The following is a 20444-nucleotide window of genomic DNA, read 5'->3' as shown; positions in this document are numbered from 1 at the left end:
AGAGTGGAATGGTTAAAAAGATGCAAAGGGAGAGAGTTCTAGGGCTTCTTCTTGTCTTCTTTTTTCACTTATCTTGTATAATCTTCAGTCCTTTCAACTAGACCAGAAATAGCTTGCAAAGAGCAGAGTTTGTGGAATCCAGCTGAGCTACTGAACAGAGACCATTAAAGTCCTGTGAGATAGCCCAGAAATAATCATGTTGATTAAAAAAAAAAACAAAAAATAAAATCACCCTATCTCTGATTCTCTTACACATGCACTCAAGGGCATTGAGGTCACAAATACCATAATCAATGACAGCAATCATCAGCTCAAGATAAAGAACCATTCGACTCCAAACCATATACATGTTCTCTTGAAAGACAGAAAAACAGATAAATACCCAAGCACTCCCATTGCATCTTTAAAATGTAAAAACACACACACGTACAGTGACTGCTATGTAGGCAAACAAAGCATGGTTATAATCTAGTTAACAGAAGCTTAGTACATTTCTTAAATTGGATTATATTATGCACAAGTCAATTCTTAATACTTGCCTCCATGTGAATCTCGTATATCCCAGATAAGGACTCTGCCATCATCTGAAGAACTAGCAAACACCTTGTCATTCACAGGGCTCACAGACAGGCCATATACAGCATCATCATGGGGAAAAACATTCACTATTTCTGTGCTGAAAGAAAATTACAGGTAATGAAAATTTGCACTGTTAATAATTCCAGCTAAGCTGTTAACTGTGGAGGAAACAACAAAAAAGAATAATTAAGCTCACATCACAACAGATAGAACGAGAGACAGCACAACATTGGCAACAAGTAACAATGCGTATAAACATACAAAAACCCCGTATAATCTATTTGCCACATATGCAAAACAACAATAATCTTCTCATCTCTCAAAATACACAGCCCTTTTTCAGAACATCTTATGTAACTTTCCCATTTGTACTGTTAAGTAAATATTACTGAGTCATTCTTTTAGATATTTTTGAATTAACTTATCCAGAGATGTTATTATACACCGCTGCAACAGACAGGACTTGAACGCGAGCTGCCAGGCTCAGAGGTAGGGACCTCTTATCAAACATCAAAACTGACTATGCAGTAAACCCAAAACCATTCAAGACAGACTGAAAACAGCAGCCCAATATCTATCAGAAAAATTACATGCAACTGCTGAACTATTAACCACTGAGCACGATTTGAATATTGAAAATAACATTCAAAGCTTTTGGGTAACACCAAACAGATAACATACTTATTCAAAACTGTCTGCTTCACAGATCAGTGCACTCAAAACATTGTTGCCGAGTAATCCAAGTTCAGTATTTAAACTCATGTGGCTGACTGAGTATGCACAGCTGACTGTCAACAGGGCAAACACTATTTGAACACTGGCCTATTCTTACTAAATATTGGCACAACTATACTTGAAACTAAGGATTCTAATCTTTATTCTGTCAATCACTGGATCTGCTTCCTCGAATACAGCTAAATGGTACACTAGTTTGTGTCATACCTTGAGCTGACGAGCAAATCTCACATCCAGTTAGTCATCAGCAGTGTCAAGTTTAATCTCCTGAATATCATCCACTGCACGCATGCTCCCACTTCAGCCCACAATGTTGCCATCTTGAAGTACTGTCAATCTCCAAGATTCCATTTTATAACCCATCAAGAACTCTATTGTTTGCATCTTACCCTGCACTGAGTCCAAATAGTCCATCACTTAATTGTCAAGAAAGGGACATCAAGATCACATCCAAGTTAGGCTGGCATTCATCAAAATTCAGACTGGCACAGACTAGCTCCAACCATCTTTATTAAATCAACACAACTTAGAACACAAAAATGTGATTTGCACATTCAGGCATGAGTTTCAAACTGCTGAAACTAAATAAACAGATCTTCCTAAACAGCACAACTCAATCAGGAAACTAGAATTATAGTGCAATCTAATTGCTCCCATCACCCTATTAGTTGTTAGCTTAACAATTCCTGTGAAAGGTTTTTGCTTTTCTCTTTGCTTGCTTCTTTGGACTTTATTGCCCTTTTATAAATGTTGTGATGCTGCTTTACATGGAGCTTATTTTTTCCTTTCTTACCTTTCAACATCATGAACAATCACTTGCTCATCATTTCCTACAAAAAGGAAAAGAGAAAGGACATTAACCTTCAACACAATAAGTTTGTTCTAAAGATGCTGTTAGAAATACCGTTTTACATAAGAGGTGTCTCTTTATGCATACACCAACTACAAGGTTATAATGACCACAAGACCAATGGTGAAGTCATGATTTCTTTTGTATTTAAAATATGGTCGCTGTCGCAAACACCAACCACAGTGCCGTACATTATTCCAAAATCTTAAATAATTGAATACATAATCATCATGCAGCTTTTTGTCCACAATACACCTCTGGTCTGTGGTTTTAACTATCATCTGTTCAGTTTTGCTACCTACTGCACTGGGTCACTTGATGCCAAATTTCATTTCTGGTTTTGACCAGCTGGGTGTCACATAGTAAAGTTTAATAATGCCTCTCTCTCCAAGCCAGTTTTTAATTTTTCTCTTTGACATAAATGCGTTCCTCGAGATGGATTGCTCAAGCCTCCCAAAAACTAGGCTGCGAGTTAACACACTTCAAAACTTTAGAACATTCGATATCGGTTCAGAGAAACTGCTAGAGATTGAACAGTGATAAGCTGTAAGATACTCACATAGAATCAGCTATGGAGTCAGCTATTACGAGGGGGCGTAGCTTTAAATTAAGGGTGGTAGGTAAACGACAGATGTTAGGGGTAGATTCTTTATTCAGCGAGTCGTGAGTTCATGGAATGCCCTGCCAGTAGCAGTGGTGGACTCTCCCTCTTTATGGGCAGTTAAACGGGCATTGGATAGGCATATGGAGGATAGTGGGCTAGTGTTGGTTAGGTGGGCTTGGATCAGCGCAACATCGAGGGCCAAAGGGCCTGTACTGCGCTGTATTTTTCTATGTTCTAGAATCATACAGCACTGAAGATATTCTTTGGCTCATCAAGTCCATATCAACGTAGCTACACTAATCCCATTTCCCAGCACTTGGCCCACAGCCTTGAACATTATGACATTTCAAATGCTCATCCATGCACTTCTTAAAGGTTGTGAGGTCTCCTGCCTCTACTGCCCTCTGAGGCAGTGCATTCCAAATTCCCACCACCTTCTGGATGAAATTTATTTTTCCTCAAATTCCCTTTGAACCTAGTCTTTAACTTAGATTAGGCTAAATCCTGGTGAATGCCCTTTACACTATCTACAGTGCAGGGACTGATGAACTGCATGACTGACTTTATTTAAAAATAATAAAAGACACGGAAACATTCCAGCAGAGCTCCATGCGATTGAAAATGCTATGGAAGCTGAAGATCCAAAATAAAAATTGTTGGAAAAAAGCATCTGTGGAGAGATATAGAGAGTTCCACAGAAGAGTCATATTGGACTCCAAATATTAACACCGCATCTCCCACCATGGATGCTGTCAGACCTGCTAAGATTTGAGCACTTTTATTTAATCGGACTTCTTTGTGGCCTGCCTGCACATGTCCAGTCAGATTGATTGGCAGGCAGAGCTGCAGCCATTTATACCTTTAACAATTTTAGGCACTACATGTAAAGTGCCTTAAAGGAAAAGATACAATATCCTTTCTTTACGAAAGGAAGTTAGACTATTTACCATTACAAGTCAACCTAGAAGTGGCTATAACATAAAAGTAATTTTCTGAAACCTGTAGAACTCATGGTGATGGTTTTGTCTGGAGATGATAACTTCCATCCTCGATATTGTCTGCCATTTTGACTTCTCAAATTGCTTTTTCTATTTTGTTTTCTTGGAAGCCTAGTCTTCTTATATTTGCTGCTTCAATGGTTGCTTGGGTTCTTATATACCCTACTTCATTTCTCTAACCAGAACACCATTGCTGACATTTATTTCTGAAATGATCATCTCCTGATTGGTCTTCCATACCTTGTTATGAGTGCAATGCATGCTATGTATCTCCACCTGTTTTTACAAGGCTGTAATGTCCTCAAATGTGCTCTGGGTTCAAGCCATTGTTTCTGCAGTTGCTCATGCTAAGCCTGATCTGTGTTTTGTCGGAGTTGTGCAAGTCTTCCAGCAGATGGACAATTGCGTCAATGGATTGGTGATGCACAGTTTGTAGCTCATTGTGCTTCCTTGCTTGGTCTTTCAGCCCTTCATTCATGTTTGAGGTCGAAACACAGACATCCCATAAAAAATCTTGTTCATTTCCAAGATGGTATTCTCAAGTTTACATTTATCTGAGCTGGTTGTTCACCGTTTTGCTCTTGGAGTTTCATTTTCCTCTCCACAGCACAGAACTGAGTTTTTAGTTTCATTAATTCAGCAGAAAGTAAGACATTCCATTCTTTTATCATCCAATTCTACAAGTGCTTCTTGAATGGTCTGCTGCAGTTTCTAATGCGTCTTTGATAATTGATTGATCTCTGATTGTGACAATTAATTATTGAGCAAGTACCATCAACATCAACAGTTGAATAAATAACAGCTTTTGTTATATGAAATAGGTTGCATCAATGTTGAGTCATGCCATTTGCTTTGAAAAATATCCCAGTTATATTCTAAAGACTTATGAATCAAGTAGTAGTTAGTATGCCTAATTGTGTATTTCATTTAGGCAATATCTAGATGTACTGCAACACCTGGAAAAAAAACAATTTGAAGGCGTATTTAAAGTGAATTATATGTAGCTGGTTAAGTAATATATCTTGCTAAGAATGAGTTTGCAAAAGTGAGGATAATTGACCCAGGCCACAATGCATAAGGGCAAGTTGTCAAGAACAGTGTAAATGAAGATCAGATAGAATTCCTATTCCTAAACCTAAATGAGAAATCATCAGATTTCTGGGGATGCATGGCTTTTATCAGAAATATATACCAACTTTAACACCTCAATGTCGAACACCTCTAACAGATTTATTACAAAAAATAGGTAAAGGCAATATTGTCAAAACGTATGTCAAACAGTTTTTACAATCTAAAGGAAATCCTAATGGATGAAATTGTGTTGGCTCCCCCTGTCTTCACTGAGCCTTTTAAAATGGCAATTGATGCAACTGACTTGGAGGTCAGTGCAGTTTTATTGCAAGATGACAAATCAGGAATAGGGAAGTCAGTGGGATACTTTTCTAAGAAATTTCTAACCAATATTAGTAAGTATACCTACAGGAACCTCTGGCATTGTTACTGGTTGTTAATTCAATCTTATAAGAATTGCTCATATTGCTGGAAAAGATAATGTAATTGTAGATATATCAAGAATTAAATGAAGCAGAACAGGTTGAAATTTGAAAGGAAAGATAAGGATAAATTGTACCAAACCTAGCACAAAGGATGATTGAAGGACTTTTTTTGTTTTTTTTTCCCCTCATAACCTGTCATGTTTACCTTGAGATGAAATGCATTTAAAAATAGTGATTCATCTTATCAAGGATGGATAAAAAAAATCAGCTGGGAAAATGTAAGTGAGGGCTGTTATGTTGCAGAGAATGAACCAAACTTTTTTTTCATAATAACTCAAAGGAAAAATGGAGCATAATGCTTTTACCTAACAGTTACATAAAGGCAAGTAACCTTTGGAGAAGTTAGATTTCATACCTTTGACAGCCTGCTGACACCAAATGGCTTTGAATTGAAATAAAGAACTGCCCAGCAACAAGCTTTTGTACCTATTTGAACTTCCAGTTTTGTAACAGAAATCAGGAGTGTGGTTGTACTGAAACTCTCAAGAGCTGCTAAGCCACTACAACTCTAGTACCTTCTGTGAATGGAAGAAAACCAGCACTAAAAGTCTCTGAAAAGAATCATTTCACTTAAGCAAAGAACCTAGGGCCAACTGACTGGCCACCAAATTACAATTTGCCACAAGCTACAGCAACATAATATCATCATCAAAAGCGACTTTCATCAAATGAAAGTCACTTCATTCCATTCTTGTGGTCTGGACTCGATCCACAGAATTTATTCCTTTCTGCCTATATTTTCTACCCACAATGTTTCTGCAAAACTGTCCTTTGTGAATGAATATGTGTTTGTTTGGATTTAAAGGGGGCATAGTTTAAGTTTCCATGTTAGTAATTAATCTATTTTGCCACTTGTTTGATGATAAGCTTGTTAAAAATAAGTACAATTTTGTTTTATTTATTGATGAAACCTGATGCGAGCTTATTTTATTTTACGAAGTGGTCAAACTCAGAAAATGCACAAACTTAGTGATTAAATTGAACATTCGTAACACCTTGTAGAATAGTAGCACTTGATTTCCTGCACACTCTTGGATGTTGAACACTTTAATAGTGCATGTAGCAGGGATATCTTGCAAAATTGAGCGTTCTAGTTTAGCCCTTCTCAATTTTTTTCCTGCTGTGACCCCATTTTGAGACTCAAAAATTGTCATGACCCCATGGTGAGAAATGAAGGTAGAGGGAGCGAGGGTAGAGAAGACTGATGACAGTTGGAGGTGGCATGTTGATCACTGGAGCCTCAGAGCTTGCAACCCCTACTATTTAAGTTTGTGACCTCACTTGGGGCCCCAGCTCCCCACTGGAGCTGTTTCAAGTAGGACACCCTTTTTTTCTAGCTCTTTTCTTTTATACTTAAAACCTGTAAGCTTCATCAACCTGCAAGAATTGCTTTGTATTTTCACACATGCTTTTTGACGCTAACGGTCTTAGATTTGCTAGACAAACCATTCTAGAAATTTTCACAGGGTTGGATAAAATCACAAACAAACAAAAAAAATTATGCATCAGCTCACTGGAAGTAGTCTACAGATTCTATCAGCTTCTATCTAAACACTGTGAAATTATAGTCAAGGAATACACACACTTCAACCAGCTTGGAAATGGTTTTGCTGTGGACCTACCTTCAGTGGATTTTTTTTTAGCTCTTCAGCTGTTAACCGTGACATATTAAGTCTGCATCATCATTCCAATTGTTAAGAAAATCATAATTTCCTGCTTTCCTGCAGAAACATATAAGTCTAGAAACCATAGCTCTACATGCTGTTAAAAAGTTTTACATTCTGCTAGCAAGTCCGTGGCATCCCAGTTTAATATAGGGAATATTGTGAATATACTGACAAAATGCCCTCACAACCTTCTCTTACTGGCTACTGAAATTGCACAAATGCGACCTATTGTTGCCTTTCAATTTATTTCTCTCAAAAAGACATGTTTTTAAATCATCTAAACACTTAGACTTCTCCAACAGAACATTGTTGTGGGAATAAAGTTAGAGATGCTTTAAATGTCTTAATACCATAAATGCAGCAATATTGTTGCAATAAAGCATTCAAAATGCCAATTTAGTTTCAGAAAGGCTCTTGAACAGTTTGTAAATCTCTTGCCCAAGCTTTTAAATCTAATCAGTCCTTTTAAAATAAGAGGAATATCCTCCATAATTTCTCTTTAGCTTGAAACAAAGTGGCAGAATAGACAGGTATCTTTCCCACATTTTCAAAATGGTGACACAACTTTGAAAAAAAAATCCTGACTTTAAGTGATAAGAGTTTTCTCAGATCTGAAAATAGTTTCCCCGATCTGAATGGCTTGCTTTCGCTTCCAAAACAGGTTTCTTGAAGGTCCAATTTGGTTCTGCTTCCAACGTTCACTTTCAGGGTTTACCTTTTGGGACTGTCAGCCTGCTTCTTCCTTAAAGACATATCTCATGGAAGTTATACTCAGCGCTCTATATTGCTGTTCTGCAACATTACTTTTGACAGACCTTCTCACATTTTTAATGCACTCTTCACCCAGTTGTTTAAAGCTTTGATGTAGTCAACAATGTCCACTACTGGTCACCACATCAGATTGCGATGGTGGTACAAAGAATCAAATCACTCATGTCGATGGATGGGCTCCTAGCTCAACCTCCGATGCCATCACCCAAGATGGAGTGGGGATGGAGATACATGAGGCACTGGCCCCCCCCACAGGATACCATCAGGAGGCAGCCCCAGGGCAACCAAAACCAAAAAAACAAACTTCACTGAGCAGCAAAGACAATAATGAAGCTGTGTGGATGAACCATGAGCTGCCGAAACCTGGACTCAGGAGTCTAATGCTGTCGATCCCACTGCCACAACACGGTCATGTAATAATTTGACAAAATGATATAATAGCTACACCTTCAGGCAAAAAGAGTAATCACACCTTTAATACTACAAAGAGAGTTATATTAAGGCTACAAATAATATACCAGAAACCTACAGTTACGTGAACAGCTGAATATGATGGATAGTGTGGACATGTAATCTGCACGCAGATCAATCCTAAGCATCACAAGGTGATATTATGGTAGTCACCCAACCACATGAGCTTCCTAAATAATGAACAAAATATTTATACAACATCTTAGATATATCCTCGATGGAAATGCTTAGGTGAGATAAGTTGCACTTTGGGAAAGTCACTGCTTAGGCCTTTAAATAAATATCATAAAAATGCACCTGGCCTTGTAGATTAGCAGATTAGTTAAATCATTGTCATGAATAACTACTTATACAGACCACATATTGTTCATTCTTTACAGTCTAACAATACATCCCATAAACATATAATACTCAATTTTCCCCAGATATTTAAAGGTCAAATATCATCTTTCTTGAGCATGACCAAATCATGCTCCTGTTTCCTGTCTTTTTCATTCAAAGCTTATACTGGTTACTCAATAAAAAAAAATACATTAGTAAAAAACTACAAGTTATTGTAATAAACTTCAGTACCAAAAGTGTTATTACTCTTCTGACATCTTCAAAGCACGAGGTATTTGAGAATATGTAGTCAAGTGTCATTCAGAGTTAGCATTTTAAAAACTAAGGGGATATTGTAACAAATTCACAAACCAAAATAAAAGCAGCCAGGTTTTCAACATATCGTTCCAGATCAGCTGTCTAATATCTGCTTGAACTTTAGTCCAGCCATATGAATACAACCTGAACTACTTGGCTGAACTACCATTCGACAATTACTCCCAGTTAATGAATCTTCTCGATTTGAAATTAAAACAGAAATTGTTTGGAATTCTCAAAATACCAAACAGCATCTGTGAAGAGAAAGAGTGACAGTTTAAAGTTAGTGCTTACGAAAAGTCACAATGACCTGAAAGTTTATGCTTTTCTCTTCACTAACGTTGCCATGCCCACAGTGTAGTCCCAGCATTTATTTTTATTAAATTTGCAAAACCTGCATTTGTTCTCAATTTTAAACACTTTGTGCTGCAACAAAGCATGAGCTACTACTAACAGGACTCAACCTTTTGAAATTTCTTTCCATTATTTCCCTGGGTTAACACAACTATCCAACAATCCCAGCCGGCTGCATTTCCAAATGTAATCTTTCAGCCATAATTACCATTTATGCACCTAAATACAGATGGGCTATTTATCAATGCTAACTAGCAATCATCTCAGAGGGAACTTTTGAATTAGTGTTGAAAAACAACCTTTATAAAGAACCAAAAAAGAGCAGTTACAATCTAAGACATAAACCATCATCATCTAGAACGTCAACCACTATCTATAACTGGCTAATCAGAAACCGAGACATTGTTCATTGCATCCTGATGAGCAAAACAAGCGAGTAACAGACAGACGTTGGATATATGATCTCCATACACTTGCACATGAAGTTAGAATGTGCATTTTTAATCTTGTGCACATGCTAGTTAAAATCAGAAAGGAGAGCACATGTGATTATCACTGGATTACTAAGAGTACATTAATGTCTACATTACTAGATGGTGCCGTAGTCAAAAAGTGTGGCACTGGAAAAGCACAACAGGTCATGTAGCATTCGTGCAGGACAGTCGACGGCTCAGGTATAAGCCTTTCATTAGGCATACGCCCGAAATGTCGATTCTCCTGCTCCTCAGATGCTGCCTGACCCGCTGTGCTTTTCCAGCTCCACTTTTTGATTCTCCAGCATCTGCAGTCCTACTTTCTCCAAATAATTACACACTTGAAGCATGTTTACATAAGGCATTTTTCACTGAAGGCTGGTTTACCCTAACATTTCACCTCCCCACATATTGCTTTTTTAGCTGTCCTTTGCTGATTTTTAAGAGGCTTCTCAATCCTCTGATTTCCCACTAATCTTCACCAAATTATATGCTGTTTCTTAAGCTTTTATGCTGTCTCTGACTTCTCTGGTCAGCCATGATCCTCCCCTTGGTATGCTTCTTCTTCCTTGGGAGGGATTTCTTTCTGCTAAGCCTCCAAATTATCCCCAGAAATTCCTGTCATTGCTATTCCACAGTCTTCCCTGCTAGGCCTTTCTTCCGATCAACTCTGCTCAGCTCCGCCTTCATGTTTTTGTAGTTACCTTTCCGCAATTCTAATATGGGGAGAAAGTGAGGACTGCAGATGCTGGAGATCAGAGCTGAAAATGTGTAGCTGGAAAAGCACAGCAGGTCAGGCAGCATCCAAGGAGCAGGAGAATTGATGTTTCGGGCATGAGCCCTTCTTCAGGAATGAGGAAAGTGTGTCCAGCAGGCTAAGATAAAAGGCAGGGAGGAGGGACTTGGGGGAGGGACGTTGGAAATGTGATAGGTGGAAGGAGGTCAAGGTGAGGGTTATAGGCAGGAGTGGGGGTGGGGGCAGAGAGGTCAGGAAGAAGATTGCAGGTTAGGAAGGCGGTGCTGAGTTTGAGGGATTTGACTGAGACAAGGTGGGGGGAGGGGAAATGAGGAAACTGGAGAAATCTGAGTTCATCCCTTGTGGTTGGAGGGTTCCGAGGCGGAAGATGAGGCGCTCTTCCTCCAACCGTCGTGTTGCTATGGTCTGGCGATGGAGGAGTCCAAGGACCTGCATGTCCTTGGTGGAGTGGGAGGGGGAGTTGAAGTGTTGAGCCATGGGGTGGTTGGGTTGGTTGGTCCGGGTGTCCCAGAGGTGTTCTCTGAAACGTTCCGCAAGTAGGCGGCCTGTCTCCCCAATATAGAGGAGGCCACATCGGGTGCAGCGGATGCAATAAATGATGTGTGTGGAGGTGCAGGTGAATTTGTGGCGGATATGAAAGGATCCCTTGGGGCCTTGGAGGGAAGTAAGGGGGGAGGGAGTGGGCGCAAATTTTGCATTTCTTGCGGTTGCTGGGGAAGATGCTGGGAGTGGAGGTTCGGTTGGTGGGGGGTGTGGACCTGACGAGGGAGTCACGGAGGGAGTGGTCTTTTCGGAACGCTGATAGGGGAGGGGAGGGAAATATATCCTTGGTGGAGGGGTCCGTTTGGAGGTGGCGGAAATGACGACGGATGATACGATGTATTTGGAGGTTGGTGGGGTGGTAGGTGAGGACCAGTGGGGTTCTGTCCTGGTGGCGATTGGAGGGGCAGGGTTCGAGGGCGGAGGAGCGGGAAGTGGAGGAGATGCGGTGGAGGGCATTGTCGATCACGTCTGGGGGTAAATTGCGGTCTAATGGGTTCAACACGCGGCGTGACATCGAACAATTCTACCGCCGCCTTCACCTCCGCGCCTACTTCTTCAACCAGGATTCTCGCCCACTCTCTGACGACTCCTTCTCCCGCCTCCAACACACTCCATCCACCTGGACACCCCGTGCTGGCCTCTTACCTGCCCTCGATCTCTTCATAGCCAACTGCCGCCGCGACATTAACCGCTAAAACCGCTCCACCCCTCTCAACCACTGCAACCTCTCACCCTTGGAACGTGCAGCCCTCCACTCCCTCCGTTCCAACCAAACCTCACTATCAAACCGGCAGACAAGGGAGGCGTGGTAGTAGTTTGGCGCACCGACCTTTACACCGTTGAGGCTAAACGCCAGCTCGCGGACACCTCCTCCTACTGCCCCCTTGACCATGACCCCACCTCCCACCACCAAACCATCATCTCCCAGACCATCCATAACCTCATCACCTCAGGGGATCTCCCATCCACCGCCTCCAACCTCATAGTCCCACAACCCTGCACTGCTAGGCAGGTCGGACAAGTCCGGACAGGTCAAGTGGACAGTGCGAGCTGGAAGTTTGAAACTAGGATGGTGCGGGTGTCTCAGAGATGTTCCCTAAAGCGCTCTGCTAGGAGGCGCCCAGTCTCCCCAGTGTAGAGGAGACCGCATCGGGAGCAACGGATACAATAAATGATATTAGTGGATGTGCAGGTAAAACTTTGATAGATGTGGAAGGCTCCTTTAGGGCCTTGGATAGAGGTGAGGGAGGAGTGTGGGCACAGGTTTTACAGTTCCTGCGGTGGCAGGGGCAAGTGCCAGGATGGGAGGGTGGGTCATAGGGGGGCATGGACCTGACCAGGTAGTCACGGAGGGAACGTTCTTTGCGGAAGGCGGAAAGGGGTGCGGAGGGAAATATATCCCTGGTGGTGAGGTCTTCATCTCCGAGACACCCGCACCAATCAACCAAACCGCCCTGTGGCCCAACATTTCAACTCCCCCTCCCATTCTGCCGAGGACATGGAGGTCCTGAGCCTCCTTCACCGCCGCTCCCTCACCACCAGACGCCTGGAGGAAGAACGCCTCATCTTCCGCCTCGGAACACTTCAACCCCAGGGCATCAACGTGGACTTCAACAGCTTCCTCATTTCCCCTTCCCCCACCTCATCTTAGTTTCAAACTTCCAGCCCGCACTGTCCCCTTGACCTGTCTGGACTTGTCCGACCTGCCTAGCTCCTTTTCCACATATCCACTCCACCCTCTCCTCCCTGACCTATCACCTTCATCTCCTCCCCCACTCACCTATTGTACTCTATGCTACTTTCTCCCCACCCCCACCTCCTCTAGCTTATCTCTCCACGCTTCAGGCTCTCTGCCTTTATTCCTGATGAAGGGCTTTTGCCCGAAACGTTAATTTTGCTGCTCATCGGATGCTGCCTGAATTGCTGTGCTCTTCCAGCACCACTGATCCAGAATCTGGTTTCCAGCATCTGCAGTCATTCTTTTGACCCACTGTCTCAGCCTGCTCCTGCCCCACCGAACTCATCTCTGCATACCTCAACACGGTCCTGTCCCCCTTAGTCCAAGAGCTCCCTACCTACGTTCGGGACACCACCCACGCCCTCCACCTCCTCCATGATTTTCACTTCCCCGGTCCCCAACGCCTTATCTTCACCATGGACATCCAGTCCCTGTATACCTTCATCCCCCATCACGAAGGACTCAAAGCCTTCCGCTTCTTCCTTTCCCTCCGTACCAACCAGTACCCTTCCACTGACACCCTTCTTCGACCGACTGAACTGGTCCTCACCCTGAACAACTTCTCTTTCCAATCCTCCCACTTCCTCCAAACCAAAGGAGTAGCCATGGGCACCCGCATGGGCCCCAGCTATGCCTGCCTCTTCGTAGGATATATGGAACAGTCCATCTTCCGCAGCTACACTGGCACCAACCCCCACCTTTTCCTCCGCTACATCGATGACTGTATCGGCGCTACCTTGTGCTCCCACGAGGTTGAACAGTTCATCCACTTTACCAAAACCTTCCACCCCGACCTCAAATTCACCTGGACCGTCTCAGACTCCTCTCTCCCCTTCCTAGACCTTTCCATTTCTATCTCGGGCAACCGAATCAACACGGACATTTACTATAAACCGACCGACTCCCACAGTTACCTTGACTACACCTCCTCCCACCCTGCCCCCTGTAAAAACGCCATCCCATATTCCCAATTCCTTCGTCTCTGCTGCATCTGCTCCCAGGAGGACCAGCTCCAATACCGTACAACCCAGATGGCCTCCTTCTTGAAAGACCGCAATTAACCCCCAGACGTGATCGACGATGCCCTCCACCGCATCTCCTCAACTTCCCGCTCCTCCGCCCTTGAGCCCCGCCCCTCCAATCACCACCAGGACAGAACCCCACTGGTCCTCACCTACCACCCCACCAACCTCCATATACATCGTATCATCCGTCGTCATTTCCGCCACCTCCAAACGGACCCCTCCACCAAGGATATATTTCCCTCCCCTCCCCTATCAGCGTTCCGAAAAGACCACTCCCTCCGTGACTCCCTCGTCAGGTCCACACCCCCCACCAACCGAACCTCCACTCCCAGCATCTTCCCCAGCAACCGCAAGAAATGCAAAATTTGCGCCCACACCCTCCCCCCTTACTTCCCTCCAAGGCCCCAAGGGATCCTTTCATATCCGCCACAAATTCACCTGCACCTCCACACACATCATTTATTGCATCCGCTGCACCCGATGTGGCCTCCTCTATATTGGGGAGACAGGCCGCCTACTTGCGGAACGTTTCAGAGAACACCTCTGGGACACCCGGACCAACCAACCCAACCACCCCATGGCTCAACACTTCAACTCCCCCTCCCACTCCACCAAGGACATGCAGGTCCTTGGACTCCTCCATCGCCAGACCATAGCAACACGACGGTTGGAGGAAGAGCGCCTCATCTTCCGCCTCGGAACCCTCCAACCACAAGGGATGAACTCAGATTTCTCCAGTTTCCTCATTTCCCCTCCCCCCACCTTGTCTCAGTCAAATCCCTCAAACTCAGCACCGCCTTCCTAACCTGCAATCTTCTTTCTGACCTCTCTGCCCCCACCCCCACTCCTGCCTATAACCCTCACCTTGACCTCCTTCCACCTATCACATTTCCAACGCCCCTCCCCCAAGTCCCTCCTCCCTGCCTTTTATCTTAGCCTGCTGGACACACTTTCCTCATTCCTGAAGAAGGGCTCATGCCCGAAACATCAATTCTCCTGCTCCTTGGATGCTGCCTGACCTGCTGTGCTTTTCCAGCAACACATTTTCAGCTCAATTCTAATATTGCTACATCTGATTCTAGCTTCTCCCTCTCGAACTGCACGGTGAGTTCTATCATAGCAGGACTTATACACTTAATGGTAAGGTCCTGGGTTGTGTTACTGAACAGAGACACCTTGGAGTGCGGATTTATAGCTCCTTAAAAGTAGAGTCGCAGATAGATAGGATAGTGAAGGTGTTCAGTATGCTTTCCTTAATTGGTCAGAGCATTGAGTACAGGAGTTGGGAGGTCACGTTGCATCTGTACAGGACGTTGGTTCGGCCACTTTTGAATACTGCGTGCAATTCTAGTCTCCTTTCTATAGGAAGAAAGGATATTGTGAAACTTCAAAGGGTTAACAAAAGATCTACAAGGATGTTGCCAGGGTTGGAGGATTTGAGCTACAAGGAAGAGGTTGAATAGGCTGGGGCTGTTTTCCCTGGAGCGTCGGAGGCTGACCATATAGAAGTTTGTAAAATCACGAGGGGCATGGATAGGATGAATAGACAAGTTTTTTTTCCCTGGGGTGGGGGAGTCCAGAACTAGAGGGCACAGGTTTAAGGTGAGAGGGGAAAGATTTAAAAGGGACCTAAGGGGCAACTTTTTCACGCAGAGGGTGGTGAGTGTAAGGAATGAGCTGCCAGAGGAAGTGGTGAAGGTACAATTTCAGCATTTTAAAGGCATCTGGATGGGTTTATGAATAGGAAGGGATTCTTAGATTACTTAGTGTAGAAACAGGCCCTTCGGTCCAACAAGTCCACACCGACCCTCTGAAGCGCAACCCACCCAGACCCATTCCCCTATATTTACCCCTTCACCTAACACTACAGGCAATTTAGCATGGCCAATTCACCTAACCTGCACATTTTTGGGTTGTGGGAGGAAACCGGAGCACCCGGAGGAAACCCACGCAGACACAGGGAGAATGTGCAAAGAATGTGACACAGAGTGTCACCTGAGGCGGGAATTGAACCTGGGTCTCTGGCGCTGTGAGGCAGCAGTGCTAACCACTGTGCCACCATGCCGCCCACGGATATGGGCCAAGTGCTGGCAAATGGGTCAGATTGGGTTAGGATATCTGGTCAGCATGGACGAGTTCGACCAAAGGGTCTGTACTTTATATTATATTATATATTCTATATTATAGTCATGGCCTCCTAGGGTTCCTTTACCTTTGAGAATGTGTGTGGGAAAGCGTTAAGTTTTAAGTTTTGTTAAACAAGAGGTTCAGCTGAGCATGACTCCGATCAGATAAGAACTTGCAATTAACAATGGGGTGTTGGAGGCAACGGTAATGGGTTAACAAGGTTTCATAAAAAGCATTCATTACGTAGAGCCATTTAACAATGTTTGAAGCATTCAATCGTAAAGTCGATGAACAAGGTGAAAAGTATTCATTATGTGAAGCCAGTTAAGGTTAAGAACATTCATTGTGTAACAGCAGATGGCTTAATCTTTACTATTGGTACTTGCTGATTGTAACGGTCACCCAATCAATATGTATGTTGCTTTATCTGGATGCTCCTACCCATAAAATGACTATATAACTCATTAAGAAATGGCTATTCCAGACAAAACCGAGAACTCATGTCTCTGTGTATATGGGTGATTGTTCTCTCTCCCTCCAGGGCCCATGAGAAAGGTGAAGGAGGTAAAACCACTGTGTCTTAGAGCACTTTGCTTCATCTGAGAGAGGAAAGCGGACGACACCTTGAGCTCCCTAATCAAATCTGCTCATGACATCACCAAATCCAGAATTGCGTGTTCCTTGGTGGGCTCTACCACAAGCTGCTTCAAAAAAAACTTCATACATTCCATGAATTACTTTTCTTGGGATCTGCTACCAACGTGATTTTCCCAGTCCACCTGCACATTTAAGTCTTGCATGACAACTGCAACAGTACCTTTCTAACATATTTTCTATCTCCTGATTTATTTTCTGTCCCACCGCGTGAATACTGCTGGGAGGCCTGTATATAACTCCTACCAGAATCTTTTTCCCTTTGCAGTTCTTCAGATCTACCCACACAGATTCTATGCCTTCCTACACTATATCACATCTTGCTACTGATTTAACTTAATTTCTTGCTGACAAAGCAACCCCACCCCCTCTGCTCACTTGCCTATCCTTTCAATAGGGTAAAAACAATGACTGCAGATGCTGGAAACCAGATTCTGGATCAGTGGTGCTGGAAGAGCACAGCAATTCAGGCAGCATCCGAGGACAGGCAAAATCGACGTTTCGGGCAAAAGCCCTTCATCATTTATTCCTGATAAAGGGCTTTTGCCCGAAACGTCGATTTTGCCTGTCCTCAGATGCTGCCTGAATTGCTGTGCTCTTTCAGCACCACTGATCCAGATATCCTTTCAATAGGACACATATACTTGGATATTTAGTTCCCAATCCTGATCGCTTCAAAGCCACATCTGTGATATCCACATCATCATATCCGCCAATTTCAATCTGTACCACAATCTCATTTGCCTGGTTTTGTATACTGCGTGCATTTAAATACAGCAACCTCTTGCATTCACTGCCACCCTCCTTATAGATGTCCTCTTACCTGCTGTGCCCAAGTTAGATTCCTGACCCTTTCCATTCTCCCTATCCTATTATTTGCTCTTGAAACTAATAACCTTTGCTGAGCCCTCTCCCACTTTAACTTGCTCCATAATTTTCCATGTAACTGAACCCACTATTTAATTTAAAGCCCTATCTACAGCCCCAGTTATGCCATTCGCCAGGTCTCTGGTACTACCTCGATTCAGGTGGAACCTGTCCCATCAGAACAGCTCCCTCCTTCCCCAGTACTGGTGCCATTGTCCTATGAATTCGAACCAGATCCTCTGACACCAATCTCTTTAATCCAGTTTACTCTGTGTCAATTAGCTCTTGGCTCAGATTGCAATGCAGAAATTACCTCCTTCCTGGCTCTGCTTTTCTAATTCAACCCCTAGCTGCTGATATTCCTTCAGCAGACCCATTTTCCTCTTTCTACCTGTATCACTGGTACTTACATGAACCATGAGAACTGGAACATTCCCCTCCGATTCCAAGTCCCTCTGCAGCCTAGATGAAATATCCTGGACCCGGGCATGCAACACAGCCTTTGGGACTCTCAATCCTGGCCGCATAAATGTGTGTATTCTCCTGACTATACTATCTCAAATTACAACTGTATTTCTTTTCTGCTCCCTGTATCATGGTGCTATGGTCAGTTTGCTCATCTTCCCTATAGTCTCTGCTCTCATCCACAAAGGGAGCAAGAATTCACACCTGTTAGACAAGTTCAATGGCTGACTTTCCTTCAGAACTACCTCCTGGATCCCTCTACATGCCTCAGAGTCACACACTCCTATCCCTGATCACCGACTGAATTCGAGGTAGTTAATTTAAGGGGTGTGACTGCCTCTCCCCCTCCCTGATGTGTTGCAGTGTTCGGAGGTCAGACTCCAGCTCATCAACTGAGCCAGAGTACCTCGAGGCAACCAATGTTTGCTATAGATGTGGTCACTATGAACACAATGGGATCCACCAGCTGCCACAACATGCAGGTACAACACATTGCCTGCATCTTTACTTAATTTATTTAGTTCTTAATTTGATTTTATAAATCTTACTGGTCTTTCAGTTTGTAAGTATTTGCCCTATGTACCTTCAATCTGAAAGCGAATGTAACAGATAGTTAAATTAATAGCTACTACCAACTAATGAACTTTGGGTTTTCCTGTAATGTCACTCTTTCCCCCTGATCTTGGGGTTCAAAGTCTCCTGTAAAAAGACCTTACAAACAATGAACTAAAGAAAGCAAGCAAAAATAATCTCTTCCCCTCTGCACTGAATTCCCACTGCCTCCAAATTCCCCAAACTATATACACACTTTAGCTGTGACTCACTCCAGATGTGACTCTCCTTCTTGACCGTACTTAAAAATGGATTAGCGTGCACCAATTCAACTAAAAAAAGTCATCTACTCAATCCTCTCCGGGATGCAAGACTAGGTCTGTATTAAGCTGTATACTTTTGTGATAATTAAATTTTCAGCTGCATTAATAGAACTGCACCAGGTACGACAATGTTTTAAATGCTTTTTATGCTAAAAATTAATTCTTATTATATCAAACAATTTTACTGAAAAATGTTGTTTATGCAAAACCGTTTAGTAGAAAGATAAACTGTGACTGCAATTGCAAATGCAATTTGGCCAAATGTCCCAAATGCATCAATACTGGTCTGTAAATAAATGCAAATTTGCATGCCTATAATAACAACCAAAGACAAAAATGACATATATAATAATATATTTTTGCTCCTGAATTTTGTGGTTACAATTTTGATTCTTCTTGGGTACCCATTTTGTGACCCACAATAAAAGGCTCTGAACCGCAAATATCATTCAGACCAATTATAAATCTCAGGTTGGACTCTATTATAAACTACATTTATTATGTAAAATTGATTAAAATAAACATAGCAAATTAAAGACTGATTTCTTCCTGTAGTTATCTACCAATAAAATGGAAATGTTTCAAATCTCTAATAATACTCTCAACATGGAATACAAATCTTTGGGGGTGACGGTAAAATTTGAAATTGTCACCAGTTTTACTTTTCTCAACTAAAAACAGGAAATATGACCAAGTTAATGATGTTTCTTTCTCCATGGACCCTGCCAGACCTGCTGACATTCTCCAGCATTTTGATTTCTTTCAGATTATCAGCATCCGCAGTATTTTACTTTTACTCTAGCTTTCTCAACTCCTTGGAAAAACAGAGACGCCCTAAGATATATAGATACAGATTACGTCCACTATTAGCTAAGATGGCCAAACTGACAAAGTAAAAGCAGAAGTGCTTTCGCTACCTATGCAAACTTTGCACCTATCACTCTAAAGGCAGGGATGCCAGACGATTTAAGTAGTAATCTGTAAATCAGCCAACATAAAGTGCATTTCTTGTGACACAAAAGGACGGACAGTTCAAAAAAATCTCTTTAGGCAGAGAGCTCCAATAACCAATGTATGGATGGTCATCAATCTGACACAGAAATATAAAAAAATTGGGAAGAAGATAATGAGGATGGCCATTAATAAAGGCTGCCCTAACCTAATGAAAGGTAAAGCAATCACTAAATGCAATATATTGTGAGCTATGAGCTGAAGATGTTACTTGTTTTTCCAATGGAAGCAAGTATCTAATACTATCAATTAAGTCTGGTGGTTTCCTTTCAGAAATTAAGACTCTGGGTTTGAAGTAATTGACGGGACACAGGTGTCAAATTATGGAGTGTGTGAAAGGAAAGTTGTTCAATATATCCTATCAGTTGCATGCATGACACTGTGATCTTTTGCTATAAATTCTGTGTCTTATGGCCCTGCTCCACAGCTACCTGATGAAGGAGCAGCATTCCGAAAGCTAGTACTTTCAAATAATCTGGTGTTGTATGACTTTTAAGTTTGTCCACCCCAGTCCAACACAGGCACCTCCACGTCATGAAAGGAAATAAGACTGAGTGGAAATTTGTGCATGGAACACATACCCAAACTCCCCATTGTCAAAACTGTTTCTACTCAGATAAATATGATGTTAAAATGTGTTTAAAAGTTGTAGCAGAATTCCATTGCATGATTCACAGCCCACCTA

The 20444-nt window shown here is 42.6% G+C and overlaps 1 protein-coding gene across 1 annotated transcript in view; it reads right to left on the bottom strand.

Moving 5' to 3' along the window:
• The window catches only part of dcaf5 (ddb1 and cul4 associated factor 5), a 102505-nt gene that overhangs the window by 64528 nt on the left and 17533 nt on the right, over positions 1-20444 (bottom strand). Inside the window, exons 3-4 of the mRNA XM_043698096.2 lie at positions 2108-2144; positions 540-676 (exon numbers count right to left, since the gene is read on the bottom strand). Coding sequence (XP_043554031.2) covers positions 540-676; positions 2108-2144 — 174 coding nt within the window. The remainder of the gene's footprint in view (positions 1-539; positions 677-2107; positions 2145-20444) is intronic.

This window comes from Chiloscyllium plagiosum, unplaced genomic scaffold (genome assembly GCF_037043375.1).
Source record: "Chiloscyllium plagiosum isolate Xiang-an unplaced genomic scaffold, Cpla_swu_hap1 HiC_scaffold_8, whole genome shotgun sequence".
Taxonomy (NCBI): Eukaryota; Metazoa; Chordata; class Chondrichthyes; order Orectolobiformes; family Hemiscylliidae; genus Chiloscyllium; species Chiloscyllium plagiosum.
The sequence above is the reverse complement of the archived record's forward strand: the minus strand, read 5'-3'. Positions and strand labels throughout refer to the sequence as shown.